Source organism: Sciurus carolinensis, chromosome 3 (genome assembly GCF_902686445.1).
Source record: "Sciurus carolinensis chromosome 3, mSciCar1.2, whole genome shotgun sequence".
Classification (NCBI taxonomy): domain Eukaryota; kingdom Metazoa; phylum Chordata; class Mammalia; order Rodentia; family Sciuridae; genus Sciurus; species Sciurus carolinensis.
This window is the reverse complement of record NC_062215.1, coordinates 15,326,175-15,346,599: the sequence shown is the minus strand read 5'-3', so window position 1 is coordinate 15,346,599 and position 20,425 is coordinate 15,326,175. Positions and strand designations below refer to the sequence as shown.

At 34.3% G+C, this 20,425-nt stretch overlaps 2 protein-coding genes across 2 annotated transcripts in view; one reads left to right on the top strand and one right to left on the bottom strand.

Annotated features, from left to right (window-relative positions):
• Tanc2 (tetratricopeptide repeat, ankyrin repeat and coiled-coil containing 2) overlaps positions 1-20,425 on the top strand; it is a 476,564-nt gene that overhangs the window by 185,387 nt on the left and 270,752 nt on the right. The window contains 1 exon segment of the mRNA XM_047542811.1: positions 18,037-18,147. Within this exon segment, the coding sequence (XP_047398767.1) occupies positions 18,037-18,147 (111 nt within the window).
• Positions 11,943-12,254, bottom strand: LOC124978897 (small nuclear ribonucleoprotein Sm D1-like). The gene has a single exon (XM_047542809.1). The coding sequence runs from the start codon at positions 12,252-12,254 to the stop codon at positions 11,943-11,945; it is 312 nt and encodes a 103-aa protein (XP_047398765.1).

Sequence of the window (20,425 nt, the reverse complement as noted above, 5' to 3'; positions counted from 1 at the left end):
CCATTTTGGTTCTGGGGATTGAATCCAGAGGCACTTTACCACTGAGTAACATCCCCTGCTCTTTCAATTTTTTTAATTTGAAACAGTGTCTTGTCAAGTTGCTGAGGGCATCACTAGAATGCTGATGCTGGCATCAAAACTTGTGATCCTGCCTCAGCCTCCCACTTCACTGGGATTACAGGCATGTGCCATTATGCCTGCCTTAGTCTACACATTTTAGTGCAGTTTATGCAAGAAAGAAAAATTGGAACTCATTCAAACAGAAAGGCCTTGACTTTATATCAAATTTTGGTTAATCTGTGTCTTTTAAGTTAAAGTGTTAATAAATGTATCATTTTTATCTTTCCCTTCTGCCTTAAATACTTTTGAAAAAACAACTATTAGTCCCTATCAAGGTAGGATAAGAGGGCTTCTGTATACATTTACCTTCATATTCTTCAGTAACCCTGACCATGTTTTGGAGAATCCTGAGAAGAGCCACAGATGGGTATGGACTGGACCAATGAATTATGGTCTTGTCTTATACATAGCTTCCACAATTTTATTTCTTATTTTATATTTCCCATTCAGTATCTAAGTTTATTTCCCTCATCTTAACCAATTTTTTACCACTTAGGTATCACAGAAAAAATTTTTACTATCCTGTTGGTACATGATGCGGATCTGAATCTAATTGTGAGTGGATTGTGAGTGGAAGTTTATGTTTAGCAATGTCACTCCTATCTTTCAAGTCCTAATACCCTCCATCAAACTAGTGAACTATGATATAAAGAATCTTACGTTCTTATGGGTTGAAGTGCATACTTGAAAACAATCTACAGAAGTAGTTAATTACCTAGCCATTTTAGTCAGACGTGCATGGTTTAGGTTTCAGCGTTACCGCTTATTTGTTGTGTTACTTTCTACAAGTTATTCATATTCTTCACATTTCAATTTCCTCTTTCATAAATTATAATAAGAGTAGCTGCCTCATAAGAATGTTAAGAGGATAAACAAATAATAAATGTTAAGTGTGTTGCAGTATGTGGAATATAGTGAACACTAAATATTACCTATTCTTGTATCATTAGTATATGTTCACAGTTACACCTACATAATCTTTAAATGGTCTTTATTACTTTCAGTGTTAATAAGTTCGGAAACTCAGAGACCCTAAATTCAATCCTTATCACCAAAAACAACAAAATAAACAAAACAAAAAGAACTCATAGAGAAGTATACAATAGAGTTAATAAATCTAAAGTATGTTTATACACAGAAATACATAGGAACAACTAAAACCAAGAGATTAAAGATTAGATTATTGAGTTAGCGCATATCTACAGTATTCTACCTATTATTAAAATGAGGCCAATTAAATTAGAAAAATGAAATACAGTTAACCACCTTCTATTTCCTTCGTAGTTATCATCTGCTATTCATCTACATGATTGTAAAGCAAGAAGTAAAATCAGAGAAGCTATGTATATTTCCTCTTCAGTATCTAAGTTTGTTTCTCTCAATTGATTTTCTTTTTCCATTTAGGTATCGCAATAAAAATTTATTATTAGCTGTTTTGTTAATTCCTTTCTTAAAAGTATTTAGTGTTCATTAATCACTTTATAAATCTTATTAATTTGCCATATGTTTACATTTCAGGGGACACAGTTCAATCTAACTTATAATTTAATCTCTATAATAATGTGTTTTGTTGTGATTGTTACTACAAATGACTCTGTATATTCTTTACTAAAGACAAAATACTTTTTTCTTCTTGAGGCTCCCCTAAGGATTTAAAGCTATGATTTAATACAGGTAAAATTATATATAAAACATTAAATTCAGAACTAGTTTTGATAATACTCCTACCTCATGCATCTTACCTTCTTATGCAAAACCACCACTAAAATCTCTGGATAATTCAGAAACATTTTGTCTTCCAGGAATCTAAAAACAAAACATGTTAACTTTTTCTTCAGATTGTGGGGAAATTAATTTAGCAGAGTTTAGAAGAGCCGGACAACTACAGTAAAGAGTAAGATTCAGGAAACTGAAATTTAGAAATGTGAGATCAGTTCAGAAGACCCAAAATACTGCATAGAAGGCTGTGATGGTAGCTCAGTGGTAGGGCACTTGCCTAGCAGGTGCAAGAACCTAGGTTCAATTCCCAGCACTGCCCCAGAACACATTTTATAGATCTCATGTTTGGTCACAGAACCATTCTTTAAAAAAAAATTTAAAATTAAAATCATATCAAGCATTTTTTTCCAACCATAACAGAATGGAAAAAAAAATATTGCATGATATCTTTTGTACATGGAAGGTCAAAAAAATTCAAAGATAGAGAATAAGGAAGTCATTGCCAGCAGCAGTAGTGGGGGCAGAAAAGGAGAGATGTAGGTCAGGTGGGCAGAATGAAGAAATCTAGAGATCTGATGTGCAACGTGAAAACTGTAGTTAATAATTGTACTGTATTTGGGATTCATGCTGAATGACAAGATTTTAGTTGCTCTTGCCACCAAAAATAGAAAACTTTGAGTTGATGGATATGTTTGAAGGTCACTTTAATAACCTTCAAAGTAGAAAAAGTACAGGTTTTTCTATCAGAGTTTTAGTGCCCCCATGTAGTGTTGACTATCCACTTTTAGGCCAAAAGCTAAAACATGGAGATTCATCACAATTCAGTCTTCTAGTGTCAACCTTCCTCTAAAATCTGTCTACTTGTGTTCATCCTCTAGAACTGTTGGGTAGTTTACATTTTTTTCCCAGTTTCTAGTATTATCTGAGGGAGGACCCATGTGATAGAAGTTTTCTTGGTTGTACAAAGCAGAACCTCCTCAGTAGTATTTTGAGAGTTTGGTCTTTCATAAACACTGACACTTTCTCAAATAACTTGTTTCTAGCCGTAGAAATATTTGTATACCAGGGAACTGATATTTAGTTTTAATGCCAAAAATTTTAAAAACTGATTTTACTGTTCTCTTCCTTATCATTTGTTATTCCAGACTTTTATGTAATTCTGTTTTTTTTCTTTTCCATATATTCAGTGAGTAAATGACAGAACTCATAAGAAAAATATATAAATTTTTAAGTTTGAGATTTGCTTTTTAGTTTTTTTAACTGTAATATATAATACTGCTATAATTTCATCCTCCTACAAGATTTTCTTTTTCAAATCTTAAAAGAAATTAATTAATGAACAGAGTGTTTTATTTAGTTTAAAATCCAGAAGTTGCAGGAGATGTATGAAAACTTGCCTGTGAACCAAATCGGTGTCTGCTTTTTACGCAAAGATCATCCTTCTTGGTACCACACAACCAAGAGCAAGGCAAACAGTATTTCACGCCTTTGTGTATTTAAGGACAGTCACAATAAAAATCCTTGCCTACCTCTAAATCAGAGCCTTTCCTGGCAGAATGCTAGTTCTGTTCCTCAGCTAACTCTGTTTTTTCCGGGGATTTACTTTGCACTGGAGAAGACAGCTCATCTTTGTATACCCTGTTTTTCTCAGGAATTAATCATCTACTTAGCCTCTTCTTTATTCTTTCCCAGCCAGATGATACCAGGGTCTTAGGGAGGTTGAAAGGCAACTTGTTCTCTTACAAAGTCTGGCAATTTCTGACAAATATTTTAAGGTCAGAGAAATGTGATTCTTCACCCAGGGTTAGAATTAATAAGTGTTCTCTGTTTTAAGTTCCCTATTATAACATTAGTAGCAACTGCACATTCTAAAAACAAGCCAGAAAGTTATTGGCCTTCACACTTAATCTTTGAACATTTCTCAGTAGTCATTTTGTCTGTGAGATAAAGACTTAATTTGTTTTTAACCTGTTTTTTTAAAAACTATTTTAATTGGCACATAATAATTGCACATAGATATAATGTGGTTATTTCAATAGTAGTATCAGATCAGGGTAATTGTAATATCTATCGCCCAAACATTTGAATGTTGAGACCCTTTAAAATCCTCTGTACTAGCTATATTGAAATATATAATTAGTTGTTTTCAGCTGTAGTTAAAAGTATAACCGTAGTTATCCTTTTAATCTATTCTCACAGAATTTTATTACCTTATTGGCACAGTGTTCATATTTATGCAGTTTGTAACAGTTTCTGCCTCCACATTGATTGGTTAGGATATTTTTCAGTTTCCCAAAGTTTTGAAAAAAAAAAAAATGAAAGATTTTAAATAACCTTCCATGGTTCTTATTGCTTTCTTTGTTAATCCTAGACCTTTTGGGTCTGTGTAGGAGAAACCAGTTTAGTCTGTACAGCTGACCATATATATACATCATTACTATCCAAGTCTTGTTTCTCTCTCAATTCTTAAGTATGTGTAACAGTAATTTTTTTCTGGTAATTTTATGTAATTTTACCTAGGCAGCATATTTTTAGCCATCATTGATACCTAATGCAAAAGGGGAAACAGCAGTGTAAATGCATTTTATATCACGTTTAAAGCACTATTCTGAGATTATCCTACAACCCCTTCCTTTAAAGAGCTTATAATCTAGAAGAGTTTAATGACTTAATGACCTCTATGTAAATAATAGAATAAGTAGAATTTGTACTTCAAATTTTATAACACCAGAATCCTAGATCTAATATATAACTTAACATAGTTTTAAATCTGAGTTGGTAAAATGTTCAAAAATAAACTTGTTTCTAGCTTTCTCCTATTCTAAGCACCTCTTCTCCAACATACTGTACCTTTCCCTGTCAAAAAATAAAACAACTTATACCAGCACTATTCTAGTCTGCACTCTGCGAAAAAAATAATTTTTGCTCTTTAAATATCAGTTATCCATTTGGGGGCAGGGAGAGGGGCATAAACAACTGAGGCAAGAAGTATGAGTAATTTTATTTATTACTGGTGTGTTCTGTCCACCAATCAACATGTCTAGTATATCTTTTGTGTGGCATAACACAGTTGCATGAAAATAGAACTTATGTGGGAAGAGCACACCTATTCTTACATTTCCTTGAATACTGCTTAGAATTGCCAATTTTCTTCAGCTTTAGTCACTAAAGGAAAGACATGAACAGATCATTTATTCTTCCAAAACCATACAAAAAAAATTAGAAGCTAGTTAAGTCATTCAACAAATAATAGCACTTGTACTGTGCCTGGCACTATTATAGTTACTACTAATGATACAGAGGTATGTAAAACAAAGGTCCCTTTTTTATTTTCAGACATATTCTGAATACTAAATATATAAAAGGTACGATTAAAATGTCAAGAAAGGCTGCTTTCCACTATGCTGACTTAATCAGTGCTGGACTTGCCTTGGATTGGAAACAACTATTTTCAGATATTGGACAGTTAACAGCATGGCGATGTGATTCCTGAGAGAAAGGCTGGGGTGGGGGACAAGAACTAGACGAACCCACCTTTCTGCAGTAAGGTATTCTGACTATGGAGAACTCTAGCAGAGAATGACAGTCTTCCTGAACTGAGGAAACAGATTAGAGAATACATATTGTAGAGAATCTAGCAAAGAACTCTGAGACTCAAAGATAATGGTGGGATTACACCATAGAAAGGAGTTTCTGACTAAACATCCATTTCGAGTGAAAAATCTGTTCTGTTTTGATCAGCACTGAGATTATAGTTCACTTCAGCTCTTTGTCTACCCTAATTAAAGAAGAAATAATGATTGTCTTGGAACTGTGGTGATATGTCTATGAGAGGAGCATAATTTCTCCAGATACACAGGGTGAATGAGCTTGAGAGACTTTAGTTTTATCAAATAATTTGTATGTACACTAGTTCATTAAGATGAAAACACTGCTTTTTACACTGTGGATCTGGTGCTAGCTCTTGTCTGCCTGGAAGTTAGAGGGCTACTTTATTCTATGTACTTTGGCATCACATCCCTATCTTCTTATCAGTCTGTGTTCTTCCATCCTATGAAATGAAATATTTTCTTCTTCTCCATCTTATCTATCTTTCCTTTTCTCTTTATTCATCATCAGAAACAATTTTTTCAAAGATTTTTCTTTTGGTGCCAAGTTAGTGAGTGGCCATATTGAAACCTTTCACATATTTTCAATCATGATAGCACAATTTAGAAACTGAGTGTGAGAACTCACTATGGGTCACTATAAAACTTTTAAGAATAACTTTATTATTTACTCTGGGTTTAACCAAGTAACTATAGCTTTTCTATATTAACATTCCACATTTATCTAACTTGGATGCTGCATAATAACCCTGAACTAGAGTCTTCAGAGATTGTGTAGTATATGTAAAACACACAGATTTAGTTGTTCTTCTTTCTCCACATTTTTGACTTCAGACTATGCCATTAGTGGAAATGAAGGCCATTAAAGGCTTGCAGAACTAGATTGGCCCTTCTGGAAAGATGGAAGAAAAGATTTGTAAAAGACTGCTCTGATTAAACTTGCTCAAATAACTATGTCTATTCATGTGAGAATTCTTTTTTAGTTTAATTATTAAATATTTTCTCTATACCTGTTATCTCTTAATTCTGTTATTACTTAACTAGTATTCCAGTCATGACTCTAATACATTGTTCTTATAATCTGAAAATATTTTATCAATGCTTCCCTTTATATTGAATACCAATTTAAATGTAGTTGCCTAAATGTTTTGTTCACAACACAGCATGGGCAAAAAAAGGAAGAAATAAATCAAGAATTGCCCTGTTGAAATACAGTTAGCTATAGTACACTTTTTCTCAATTTTATTCATTTGGCATAACATCGTTTTGATTTTTGCTTTACCTGCTTATAGCTGTACTTGTTTTTAACCTAATATTTTCTTGGAATTTTATGCTTTATTTAAATAAATTTATTTTAAAAGAGATTTAAGTAAGAGAAACAGTAAACTGGAAAATAAGTATCATGTGCCATAACTATAATATTAACTAGAACATTCAACCTATTTTAACCCTCAAATTGGTCTGAAGTTAAGCTGTTCTTTTTTGTTAAAAAGGAGAATTAGCTGATATTAGTACCACATTAAAAATTTCTTCTTGACATATTTGGAAAGATAGATAATGGAAAACAGGATAACTTTGTAGCTATTGCATTCATTAAAATAGACTAGACTATGCTGCCATAACAAAGAACCTTAAAAATCTTAGTGATTTTACAGAACAAATATCTATTTCTAGTTTACCCAGCAAGTTTGAATAGCTTTCCAGGACAGCTGTCTTATGTGGGAATACATAGCAGTCCAGGCTATTTTAGCCTTGCAGTTTCACTATCTCACCATGAGATTTTCTTCATGACTTTTGTTCTAGAGGAAGAGACAGGCCATTAGAATCATGCAGGGGCCATAGTTACTTCTACTGTAATCATGTTAGCCAGAACAAATCACAGAATTCTTCCTACATACCACAATAGCCAGCAATTACAGTCACCCCTGTGCCTAGAATGGCATGAGATCAGAATGTTGGTAGGCACCATGATGTCTGCCACACTCTGTAATTCCACACTGCCTTTTTAAGGATCATTTAAAATTATCTCTTATGTCCTAAAATGAGTTTGATACCATGAGGAAAAATGATATGAATGAAATGATATAATTGAAATAAAAATACCTGGATATGAATCTATCATTGACCACTTAATTACGGTGATCTGTGTAAGAGATCTTATGATTGTTTCCCATTTGTAAATAGGATTAATGTGTTCCTCCTAGAAAAAATTTTATGTTGGTCAAATGAGCTTAGGTAAAAATGTAAATAAAAAATGAAAAATAAACATATACATCTTGTTATTTTATTTGTTGTTGCTTAGCATTTTTGAAATCAGAATAATTATTTTTTAGAGATATATGCCTAGCATTAGAATTGAGCTTGAGAAGTTTTTCATTACAAAGAAAAGAGGAAATATAGAGTCCCAAATAGATTTATCTCTTTCCACTGGTTCCCCCCCCCAGCCCCCACCCTCACCCCCTCAGTGGTGTGGATCAAACCCAGGGCCTCACTCTTGTGAGGCAAGCATTCTACCATGGAGCTGTATTCCCAGTGCTTCTATTGGTCTTTCTAAAACAAAGTTCAAACATTGTTTTTCTACCACTGAAATACTTTTTTCAATTTTTTTTTTTTTTCTTCTCAGCAGTGCTAGGAATTGAACCTAGGGCCTGGCAAATGCTAGGCGATTACCAAGCTATAGTTCCCCAGCCCTTTTTAAATTTTATTTTAAGATAGAGTCTTCTTCATTTGCCTAGGCAGAACTCAAACTTGGATTCTCCTATCTCAATCCCCCCCAGTCACCTGGATTATAGGTGTGTGTGTAGCACCTGGCTAAGAAAAAAAAATTTAAGAGTAGTTCCGGCTAGGCGTGGTAGCCCTCACCTGTAATCCCAGTGATTCAGGATGCTGTAATTCTTGGTAAAATGTCCCTGGGTTAAACCTACCCAGTACCAAAAAAAAAAAAAAAAAAAAAAAAAGAGTATTTTCATTAGGCCAAAAAATTAATTAAAAAGAAAAAAAAGTGTTCTTACATTTCATTTTGCTTTGGAATACCAAATAAGATCAGAGCAAAAATTTAAATTATGTATAAAACTATAAGAAGACTATCATCAATAAATGTAATGTTAGAGAAAGTTTAGTTTCTAAACATTTTTATTTGACAAAACTTTAAATAGTATCAATTAATTTCTCAAGATAAAGTGTGATAATATTTATTTCAATTGACTAAATCCATAACTCAGGTATCAGTGCACATTTCTTATATCCTGTTGATATAAAAATCTAGCCACATGTACCTGAAGTAACCAGCTTTTCTAGGCCACTTCTGTCTCAAATTCTTCCTTAATTTTCTAATAGAGATTATAAAGGAATGATGTTATTTCTTCTTATTTGGTAGAATTCATCATTGCTGCCAGCTGGGACTGGGCTTTTCTTTGTGGGAAAATGTTTAATTACTACTTCAATTTCTTCCTTGTTATAAATCTATTCAGATTTTTCCATCACTTAATTTATCAATTTTGATTATTCTTTCTAGGAATTTGTCCATTTTATCTAAATTATCTAATTGGTAACCATAAAATCATTCATAATATTCACTTATGATTCTTTTCATTTCTGTGGAGTCAATAGTGATATCCCCTTTTATTCATGATTTTGGTAGTGCATGTCAGTTTTTCTTTCTTCATCAGATTAAGGTTTTTTAATTTTGTTAATTTTCTTTTAAGAATTAAATTCTGCTTTCATTGTTTTCTTCATTTTTTATTTGCCATTTTATTTATTTTTGCTTTCATCTTTATTATTTCCTTTTTCTGCTTATTTGGGTTTTAGTTTGCTCTTTAGTTCTGCTTTTTAAAGATATAAAGTGAATGTATTTTTCCCCAGTTACTTTTTTCAGAAGTGATTTGTTTTTTTTATTTTTTACAGACTGCATTTTGACTCATTGTACACAAATGGGGTACATCATTTCATTTCTATAGTTGTTGTATCGATGTAGATTCATACCATTCGTGTAATCACACATATACATACGGTAATGATGTCTGTCTCATTCCACCATTTTTCACACACCCCCTCTCTCTCATTTCCTTCTACATAATCTAAAGCTCCTCCATTCTTCTTCTCCATCCCACTCCTCGGCTTATACCCAAAGGACTTAAAATCAGCATACTACAGTGACTCAGCCACATCAATGTTTATAGCAGCTCAATTCACAATAGCTAGATTGTGGAACCAACCTAGATGCCCTTCAGCAGATGAATGAATAAAGAAACTATGATGTATATATACACAATGGAATATTATTCAGCCAGAAAGAATAATAATAATAATATGGCACTTGCAAATAAATGGATGGAATTGGAGAATATCATGCTGAGTGCAATAAGCCAATTCCCCGTTACTTTTGCAACCATAAAACTCTTCATGAAACTTTAAAAGAAGGTAAATATACAAAATCTATAATTTTCTTAAAAACTACCTTTTTTAAAACTTTTCTTTATCTTCCATTTTGAAGGAAATACATTACTAAACAGGAAGAGCTTCTTGACATTCTTCCTTTCTTCAAGATGTTTTTTGTGTATCATTAAAGTATGTTCATGATAACAGTTAATCAGCACATTGGACAGGTTGGAAGCATCTATTTCCATTTATTTCCAGATATTCATGGTACCCTGAATAAATGTTTAGGAACTTAAATGCTAATAATATTATAGGATTCTACCTATGAAAGATCTGTTAAACTTTTTAAAGTCACATTTTCTCTTTCCCAATACATTATCCATTGTTTCTCTTCACTTCCTTGACAGTTCTGAAGTTCAGATTGTTTACCATCATGTACTTTATAGATTTAGCTCTTATTTTTAGGTCTTTCATCCATTTACATTTCATTTTCTATGTGGCATAAGGGTTCAGCTTCGTTCTTTTGCAGAAAGATATTCAATTTTCTCAAAACCATTTATTGAAAAGACTGTCCTTTTACCATTAAATGGTATTGGTACTCTTGTTGAAAATTATATGATCTTAGGGTTTGTAGGTCCTCCATTCTGTTCCATTGGTCTGTATGTCTGTCTTTACTCCAGTACCAAAACATTTTGCTTACTGAAGTTTTGCAGTAAGTTGTGTTACAAATGTCTTCAAACAGAGGCTTGACTCTAGAGATCTAGACAGACTAGGTTTGACCACCTATTTCTTCTAGAGTCCAGTTAACAGACATCATGATGATGAAGCAGGAAAGGGGTTTATTTCCTGCTGGACCAGAATAGGAAGACAGTTGATCTTGAAAATTGTCTTCCATACCAAAAACAGTTTCAGGATTATATGGGGGAAGAACAAAAGCAGAAAACTAAGTGGTATGCATATGCAGAGCAATTTGGATTGACCTGGTTCTAGGTCTGGTTCTTGGAAGTCCTGGTGGTGTCTTCTTGGTACCAGGATTTGGGGGGCAGTTTCTGTTCAGTTTCCATTTCCAGCATGACTGCCCACAGAAACACAGAGCGATAACAAAATTTAGGTTAATCAAGATAATGACTAGGTCTTCCTTTAAATCCCCCAATTTGTAGGGCCCCTATACAGTTTTGTTTTTGTTGTTGTTGTTTTTATGCCAGCCATTGAACTCAGGGCTTTGTGCATGATAAACACACTCTGTACTACTAAGCTACACCCGTAACCTTGTAGTAAGTTTTGAAATCAGGAAATGTGAGGACTCCAATTTTATTCTTTTTCAATGCTGTTTTGACTATTCAGGAGTCCCTTGAGATTTCATGTTAATTGTAGGATGGGTGCTTCTATTTTTGCAGTAAAAGGTCATTGAGATTTTCACAGGGATTGCTTTGAATCTATCTTTCATTTTGGGTAGTATCGCCACCCTAACAAGTCTTTCAGGGGATGCTTTTTCATTAATTGATGACTTCTTTAATTTGTTTCAGCAGTATTTTATAAAGTTTTCAGCATACAAGTGTTTTTGCCTCTTTGGTTACATTTATTCTTAAGTACTGTGTGCACACACATGTGTGTTTATGTGTGTGTGTTATTTTAAATTGAATTGTTTCCTTAGTTTTCTTCTCAGATTATTCATTATTAGTGTATAGAAATGCAGTTGACTTTTGTGATCATGTAACTTTGTTGAACTCACTTATTACTTTTATTAATTTATTTTGTGGAATCTTCTTAGGGTATTCTACATGTTAGATTATATAATCTGCAAGCAGAGATAATTTACTTCTTCCTTTCTAATCTGGATGCTTTATGCTTCTTTTCTTTCCAAAACTAAGAATTTTTTTATTCCATTTGCCAGTTTATCTTTAGACTAATCTTATTAAATATTCTTGATATTTCAAATCCTACTTTGTGAAAATACTTTCTTTTTTTCCCCCCACACTTACGTTTATTAAAAAACTGACAAACAAACAAAACCTGTACAAAAAATATCCCAAGTCATTTATTACTTTCGAACAGTAATCATGAGACACATTATCGCCTAGGGCCTCCTCTTCTTCTTCCATAGCCATGTCTCTTCCTCTACCTTTGGCCTCGGCCTCTTCCTGCAACAGCTTCCCATTTCTTAGATTTCACCTTAGGTTCAACATCCACAAGTAGTGTATCCAGAGGTAAGCTGTCTGATAGAATAAAGTATCGAATATTATTTCCCCGAATACTCAATGTTTCTAGTTGTACAGGTTCTCTGTTCTTCAGAGTCATTTTCACAGCTTTAAGATGTGTATTCATGCTGACATCTACACCTGTAATTGTTCCATGGACCTGTGTTCCATTCTTCAATTCAATGGTTACAATTTCATGACTCATTTTCATCAAAAATCTCATGAGCTTCATCCTAGCGGCACTGTTACCCTTTTGGTCTGATAGCTCACAATATCAGACAACAGAAGACCCTCTAACTAAGAGTTATGAATCGAAAATACTTTCTTGATACTGGTAAAGCAAAACTTTTAAGCCTGAACTATCTCTGAAATAAAATGGTTTATCAAGCCATTATAGGTGTTAACCTGAAAAAAGAACAGGTCCTGGGACAAATTTCTGCTGCAGGATTATTAGAAAAATGTTCATTAGACCTAAAACTAATAATATTTTTCGAAATGAAATATTTAAGGAAGGAAAGCACAAGATGTTTACACTGAACCTTCATTGGCCATAGATAGGAGAGGGGTGGGACAATGCAAAGATGGGAAGGCTTTGGGAATAGGAAGGCAATTCATAAAGAGTAATAATTGTTGCTTCTGCATTGGCTGGGGTTAATAGTCTGGAAAGTTTATACATAAACAGGGTTTGGTGGCACTGGTGGTCAGCCTTGATGGGAATTAAATCAAGGTTTCATCACACTTCCAGGAATGTGAAGTCATCTTTTGTTGGTTTTACATGCAACTGTGAACTGATTAACTTCCCTTATATCTTTCCCCACTCCTTCCTCTTGTCCTTGTAATAAAGTTTAGGATATCTCAGAATTTTTCCTTCATCAGCACTTTGTGTTATTCTGCCTATTATATTCCACCTTCATTTTTCTTTCTTTCTTTCTTTTTTGCCATTCTAGGGCTTGAACCCAGGGATAAATTCCTCTACCACTATGCCACATCCCCAGTCCTTTTTATTTTATTTTTTATTTTGAGACAGGGTCTTGCTTGCAGTTCTTGAACTTGAAGTTCTCTTGCCTCATCCTCCCAAGTACCTAAGATTATAGGCATGCACCACTCTGCCCAGCTCATTCTTCATTTCTCATTTTTCTGACCTTTCCTTTGATTTTGTCAGTCTCCATATAATTCTTTCATGAGTATCTAATTCTTGTGCTACTCTCTTTTTAAAAATTCCTTTCTGCTTTGAAACCTTTATCAAAGACAAATGCCTCAATAGTTATTTTAAATTCTTATTTTAATGCTGTTTTATTTGTTTGAATTAGGTTTGCATCAATATCATCAACGTCATTCCAGTGTACACAGGAACCTCCATAGGTGGATTTTCTTTTTACTATTGACAGTCCTGTGCGATAGATCTGATTGCTCTTGTTTGCTGTCAAAGGAACACCCCCCCACACACAGACAAACACACTACCAAGAGATCTTGGGAATAATTGTCATTGTCTAACCTAGACCTTTTGTTTGTTTGTTTGTTTTTGGTTTTTTGTTTGTTGCTAGGGATTGAACTCAGGGGCATTCAACCACTGAGTCACATCCCCAGCCCTTTTTTGTATTTTTAGAGACAGGGTCTCAGTGAGTTGCCTTGTGCCTCACTGAGTTGCTGAAGCTGGCTTTGAACTTGAGATCCTCCTGCTTCAGCCTCCCCAGCCACTGTGTCACCTAGACCATTTTAATTTGAACATTTTACTGCTTTCTAAAGCATAACCTATATTTACTTCAACATTATACCCTTCTTAGTTTTTTTAAACAATGAATATTGTTGTTATTCTCCTTCCCTGTTTTAGTCCACTTTTTGGCAGCTGTGACTAAATGACCTGACCAGCACAACTGTAGAGGAAGAATAGTTTATTTGAGGGCTCACAATTTCAGAAGTCTTAGTCCATAGAAGGCCGCTCCATTCCTCGGGGCTTGAGTTGAGGCAGAACATCATGGAGGAAGAGTGTGGTGTAGGGAAGCAGCTCAAATGGTGATCAGGAAGCAGAGAGAGAGCCTCCACTCTCTACATACAAAATATATACCCCATAGCCATGCCCCCAATTAACCACTCCCTCCAGCCACACCCCACCTGCCTCCATTTACCACTATTAATCCCATCAGGGATTAATCCATTGATTAGATTAAGACTCTCACAACCAAATCATTTCTCCTCTGAACCTTCTTGCATTGTCTCACACGTGAGCTTTTGGGGGACACCTCACATCCAAGCTATAACATTTCCCTCTAGCATCTTAGACATTTTTGTGTTACTCCCTCTTTCCCCGCAACACACACACAAAATTCAGATTTTCCAAATCATGCTGAAACTGTGATGTTAATATTGACACAGCAAAACCAGTAATATTCACCATTTCTCACTTAGTTTTCAAGAATAATGGTAGAATGTGCTGGAAATGTAACATCCTGAGATAAAGAAGAGCTGGTTGGAACATCCTGGGCCTGTTCCCAGTCCCCTGCCAATAACTGGATGCCCTTTAATGCTCTCACCCAGTGACTCAAATGACCTGAGGGTGTAACACTCAGGATAGACGGCTTTCCAAGATTCCTCTGCTGTGGTGCAAGTGAGGCACACACAGACAAGACTTTATCCATCCTGAGCAGATTTTCTGAGCCCTGGGGCAACAGCTAACAATGGATCCTAGTCTTCTGTTGTCCCTTATTGTCTATCCTTAATAAATCTGTTTTGCACTACAAAACCTAGTAATATTCGGTGCTGGGCATTGCTCTGAGGTTTTAATTTGAATTAATGTAATCTTTACAACTGATCCATGATGTAGGTACTGTTATTAACCCAAAATAACTGATAAGGAAACATGCACACAGAAAGATTCTTACAGCTAAGAAACATGGAACAGGTGGGAATCTAACTTAGCCTTTTTAGTTTCAAAGCCTAGACCCTAATTCTTGTACTATCCAACTCCTTTATTGTTGTGCTACCATGTTATACTGCCTCTACATACTGTGCATTGAAACCACTTGCTTGCTTCATTTTCCATAGCCATAGTCATCACTGCTCCATGACTTTCAAACCATCATTCCTGTCCTCCAAATCCACATGCAGCCTTCCTCAACCTCTGCCAGATTCCCAAAGTCAAGTCTCTTACAGTGTAAAAATCATGTTCCCAGTGGAGGGAACCTCTCAGAGTAGTAGTTTCCTGTGAGCTCTTACATCACAATAAAATATCTGGTTTTGGTTTTAGTTGTTTTTATTCATCTTACTCAACCACTTTTATTTCAACTATCAGTAAAATTCTTCTTACCTATCTGAATTATCTTATATACCATTTTTACAATGAAGTTTATTAAAATAGTCTAGGCTTTCAAGAAAAATACAGTCTACATCTTCTAAGTGATCCTTTTATTTTTCTCTACCAAGAGGTATTATGACTACTGGACAACCTGTCATTTTCTGTGATTGTATCTCCTGTGTTTGACTGGCTTACGAATAACATTTGTTATCTATAATAGCACCATTACCATCTCCTTTATAAAATAATTTAACTTTATTATTAGACACACAGAGTACCCCATGGATGAGGAAGTGGTAAAGGTAGATAGAAGAAATGATTAAATATCATTTGTGAGCTTTAAAGATAATCTTAGCTGGAATTCCCTGAGAAGGGAGTCAGTATGACATTAGGCTTCACAAATCAAAAATAACTGTCTTTGTTAGATAATTATGTATTTTAATAAAAAATTGCATGTTTTCTCTTCCATAATGTATTCAATTTCTGATTAATACCATTTAGTCCATACTCTTTTCATAGTCTTCAGCTATTTTTTTTCTGTATGATTTCTAGGACCCTGATCTTTCCCTTTGACTTCCTCTCATAAATTTTGTATACTCCTCATACCTCCCTCAAGTTTTTCTACCATTCTCAATTTCTTTCTTATATTTCTCCTCTAAAATGCTGTTTTCTGTCTGTTTATTACTCCAAAAGTTTACTAAATAGAACTTTTAGATATAGAGAGTCCCTTGATCAGGAACCAGTGCTGACTTTGTCAGAACTCAGCAGGTATAGTTATTCTGAGGCCATGATAATACTTTAATAAAATTCTAGTAAAGGACTTAAAAGTGTTAAGAATAAAATTATAATCATTTCTCCTAAATGCAATATTGAATTAAAATGTTTTGTTACTTTTTAATCAGTTGGTGAGAATATAATGAAAGAGATTTGGATGTTGGCTATTAGTCACTTAATTTGTGATATTGATTTTAAAAGACACACTCAAATATTATTACACTCTTAGCAGAGTTGAAAGTTCTGCTGTCCCAAAGCTTACTTTGGATACAAATCATCCTGTTGGTGCCCTGAAGTTAGGCCTCTGTTGCCACGGAGACAGTGACAGACTTTAAGTTGTATTTTTAACATATACTTGAAATATATATATATATATATGTACACACACATAATTTAAGGTTTAAGTTATGATTTAGTTGTCTGTAGGTTTTGAATATTGGCACATTTAAAAATTATTTCTATATCCTTTAAATACTTTATCATTTTTATCTTCTAAAGAAAATAAAGAATAATTCTGACCATTGGAATGACTAAGTTTTATAATTCTTTTACAGCATATTTAGGAATAACAGAATCCCTTGTGGGTCAATAAGGAATGAGGATTTTGAAGAACATGCAGGAACTTTTGGAAAAAGAAAAACAAAAAATGGCAATGTGATCTTAAACATTTACATGTCTTAGACGCATATAGTTATGACACTAATATATAAAGCATACAAAGCAATTTCACATTCATTTGATCTTTTTGTACTAGTACTATGCTAAATCATTTCACCTTATTAAAGTTTATTTAATAGAACTCAGTTTTAAAGTACCATAGCAATCTTCATAATTTTAACTTTTAAAATACTTAACTGAGCCTAGCACAGTGGCACACACCTATAATTCCAGTGCATTGGGCAGTTGCAAGTTTAAGGCCAGCCTCAGCAATTTAGTGAGGCCATAAGCAACTTAGTGAAACTCTGTGTCAAAGTGTAAAAGGGTAGGGGCGGTGCTGGGGATGTCACAGTGGTAAAGTACCCCTGAGTTCAATACCCAGTACCAAAAAACAAAACAAAATAAACATTATTTGAATAAACATTAACAGTATTTCTTAATTTTCTCCTAAAAATCAGTAAATAAAATTGATATGTGCTTTCAATAAGTAAAACTTTCAATTCATAAATTGTACTTCATTCCTTATAATAATGAATGAATTCCATCGCATGGAATATTACTATTCCATAGACTTCATGATTAAATTTGTAACTAAATTATATCTCTTTAGTATCAGTATCAAATTGGCATGGCCTAGTTAATATTTTAGTCTGCTAGGAGTTTCAACTTCCTACATTAGTGACAGAACACTGCATTGATTGATTTAGACTGTAGAGATTAGGAGTGATGACTTGTATTTAATCCTACTTTTGGTGTTTATCATCACTGAGTATTAAAGCAGCTTTCTGGATAAAGACAATCTTTTGATTACAGACAGTTATCATGAATAAAACCTTTAAATTTAGTCCCATCATTTCCTTAGTTAGTACCTATATTTAATGGCACTAAAAGCCAAAAGAGGAAAGTTCTTTGCTTTATAAAGAGAGAAAAGAGCCAGAAATAGCAGATAATCACAATTTATGCTTATAGTTTTGAATATTAGATTTTAGCTTTTCTCTTTTTCAGTGACTTTTTAGCAATACCCATCTCCTCTATGAAGAATGCAGTTAATTTTTTTTTTTTTTCTGGCACAAAAAAAGAGTAACCTGATCTGAGTCTGACAGAGTGTGTCGTTCATTTAAGTGCTTCCATCTGTTGCCTGCTGTTCCCCTTACTCATGACCCCTCTATGTTTCTCTCTTTCCCTTCCCCTTCTCTTTCCCTGTTTCTCTTTACTTTTTTTCTCTCCCTTCCTTTCTATTTTCCTCTCTCTCTCCTCCCTCCCTCTCTGGCTCTCTCTCTTTGTCCTTAGCCCCTCTGAGGAAGGCAAAGTTTGTTGAGAGCCCACGAATTCCAGAATCCGAGCTTGGCTCCCCAACCCTCACTTCAGCTCAGAAACTGGACGTGGACGCATACTGCCCTGGTAAGCATGCATGCAGAGTGTCTGCTTTGAAAGAGGGAGGATTGGATCAGGCCCATCCAGCAGAGCACAGTTTTGCATGTATACTACTCATAAAATCATGTTAACTCTTTTACAACCGGTTATATATTCTCCTAAAGAATATAGTTTTTATTGGAAATTCTGTTTTGACTTTTGATATAATAATAGTAAATATTGAAAGCAATTTCAAAGATAGTTTTCAAAAGAAAATAATTTGAGTTATTTTTGTGATTTGAAATAATAGAAGAGATTTTGTCATAGCCTTGTGCAAATGGGAATGTTGAAGATATGAATATGAATCTTCATTCAACACTGGACCTTTACATATGACCTATTGTGCCTAATTTCTGTTAGAATTCTGGATAGTTATAGGAAATACTTGTGATGTTGAAAACATTAAACTTGAATTAGGAAAGAAATAGATTCCTGAGTTGAATTCCTTTTGGACACTCACTTTTAGAAATACCTCTTCTTATGTCTGGCATGTAAACACATGTGGGACTTCACTAAAACCCTTCCTGTGTGGGAGCCAAACTGAGACAGACTCATTATCAATGCTTAGATGCTTTCAGACTTAGATGCGTTGCCTAGCAACATCCTTTACACTCTTTCTAGAGTGAGTCTATAGAACTGTGTCAGTAGTGTTCACAGTTCTAGTTGAGTATACAGATCTGAATGTTAGTAAAGGACCTTAGAAGATTTGGTTTTGGGTCTTTTGTTTATTCTTGCTCATTAAAATTGCTGTTAACCAGCATGAATACAATCACTTAGTATTTACAGCATTAGGGGTTAGCAGAGTAAAATGATTCCTAGTTCTAGAGAAGATATCAATAGCTCTGATCTTAAATGTCAGGATAATGTATCTCTGAAGCCAGATAGAACAAGCTAAAACAAGAAACAAACAATGGGAGAAACCTGGGCCAAACCTAATGAAACAAAAAACATTTGACTTTATATTAATCAATTTTTAAAATATTGAAAGACCTTGAGAATTTCACTCTCAGAGTATTAAACTTTGAACTTCAACCACTGTTACAGATGACTATTCAATAATGTTTATGTATTAGGAAACAGCTTTCCTGTTTCCAAAAGGAACAAAAGCTCTTTAACATGTTTTCAGGTATGGTCATACTTCTTAGGCACCGGAATATTGTTTTGCATTTCTTCATGCAAATTTCAGTGTTCCAAAGTGAAATAAATAAATGCATTAACCTCTCTGCCTTTTTCCTAAGGCTTGTTCTTTAATGGGAGGGTTTGGGGTGGGTGGGTAACTGGGTATTGAACCCAGGACTTTGCACATGCTATGAAAATACTCTACCAACTATTACCAGCTCGAGTCCTTTTGTTTTCCAGATTTGCAAGTTAAAATACTCTTAGAGGAGTCTAGTTTTTCACTTTCTTATTTCTCACATAACATCCTTAATCTGATCTAGCTATTGTTATTGTCATGAAACAAGTAGCTGATGTTTGTTGGAATGTCAGTACTAATAGCTATGGACAGTTTTATCCATGTAATTATTTATGCATATTTTCCACAAGCATAAATTCTTTGCTGATATAAAATTGAACCAACTAAACCTCAATTAAGATTTTTTTAGAAAGCCAGGGAGAACCTACAACATGATGCCAAAATGCTAATTGCCATGTTATGTAGTCTTTTTTTTAAAATCTGAATCAGACTTAAAGCATAGAAACTTCATAATGGTTTGCTCTTTTATAATAAAGGCATTAGACCCTTTGGAAATAAGTTTCTATTGAGGGCGACAACATGAGATTTGGAAGCTGTTGTCTCGTCATAGGTTTAAAAATAAACCTGAATTAATGCACATACTCATAAAACAAACTGTTGGAATTTAGAAAAGTATACCCCAAAGTGGTTCTTTGGCATCCTGAGTACTTTGAACCAAAAGAAGCTTGGAAGGCTTCAGAAGCAGCCTCAGAACCAAGGTGTCCCTGAACTTTTTCTGCCCTCCTATCTTTCTTCCCAAAGCAGTACACGGAGGAACTTTTTCTGAAGTTTCCTTATCTGCCTAAAGATGGATTCTTCAAAAAAGGAACTCAGTTGTCAGGAATCCCCTCCCAGGGAGTCTCATCCTACTGGGGGAGATTACTCTGTTACAGGGGAAAGAAAAAGAAAAAGAAAGAAAAAAAAAAGGAAGTCTACACCATGCCCAGGCAAACTTTGTCACAGGCTACCTATTCTGAGGGCCTGTTCATCTCTCTCCCAAATCATTTGCTCTTCCCTAAGTTTCCCATGTCA

Excerpts from the sequence above, each read along its gene's own strand:
- LOC124978897 (XM_047542809.1), bottom strand. The coding sequence starts at position 12,254 with ATGAAGCTCATGAGATTTTTGATGAAAATGAGTCATGAAATTGTAACC.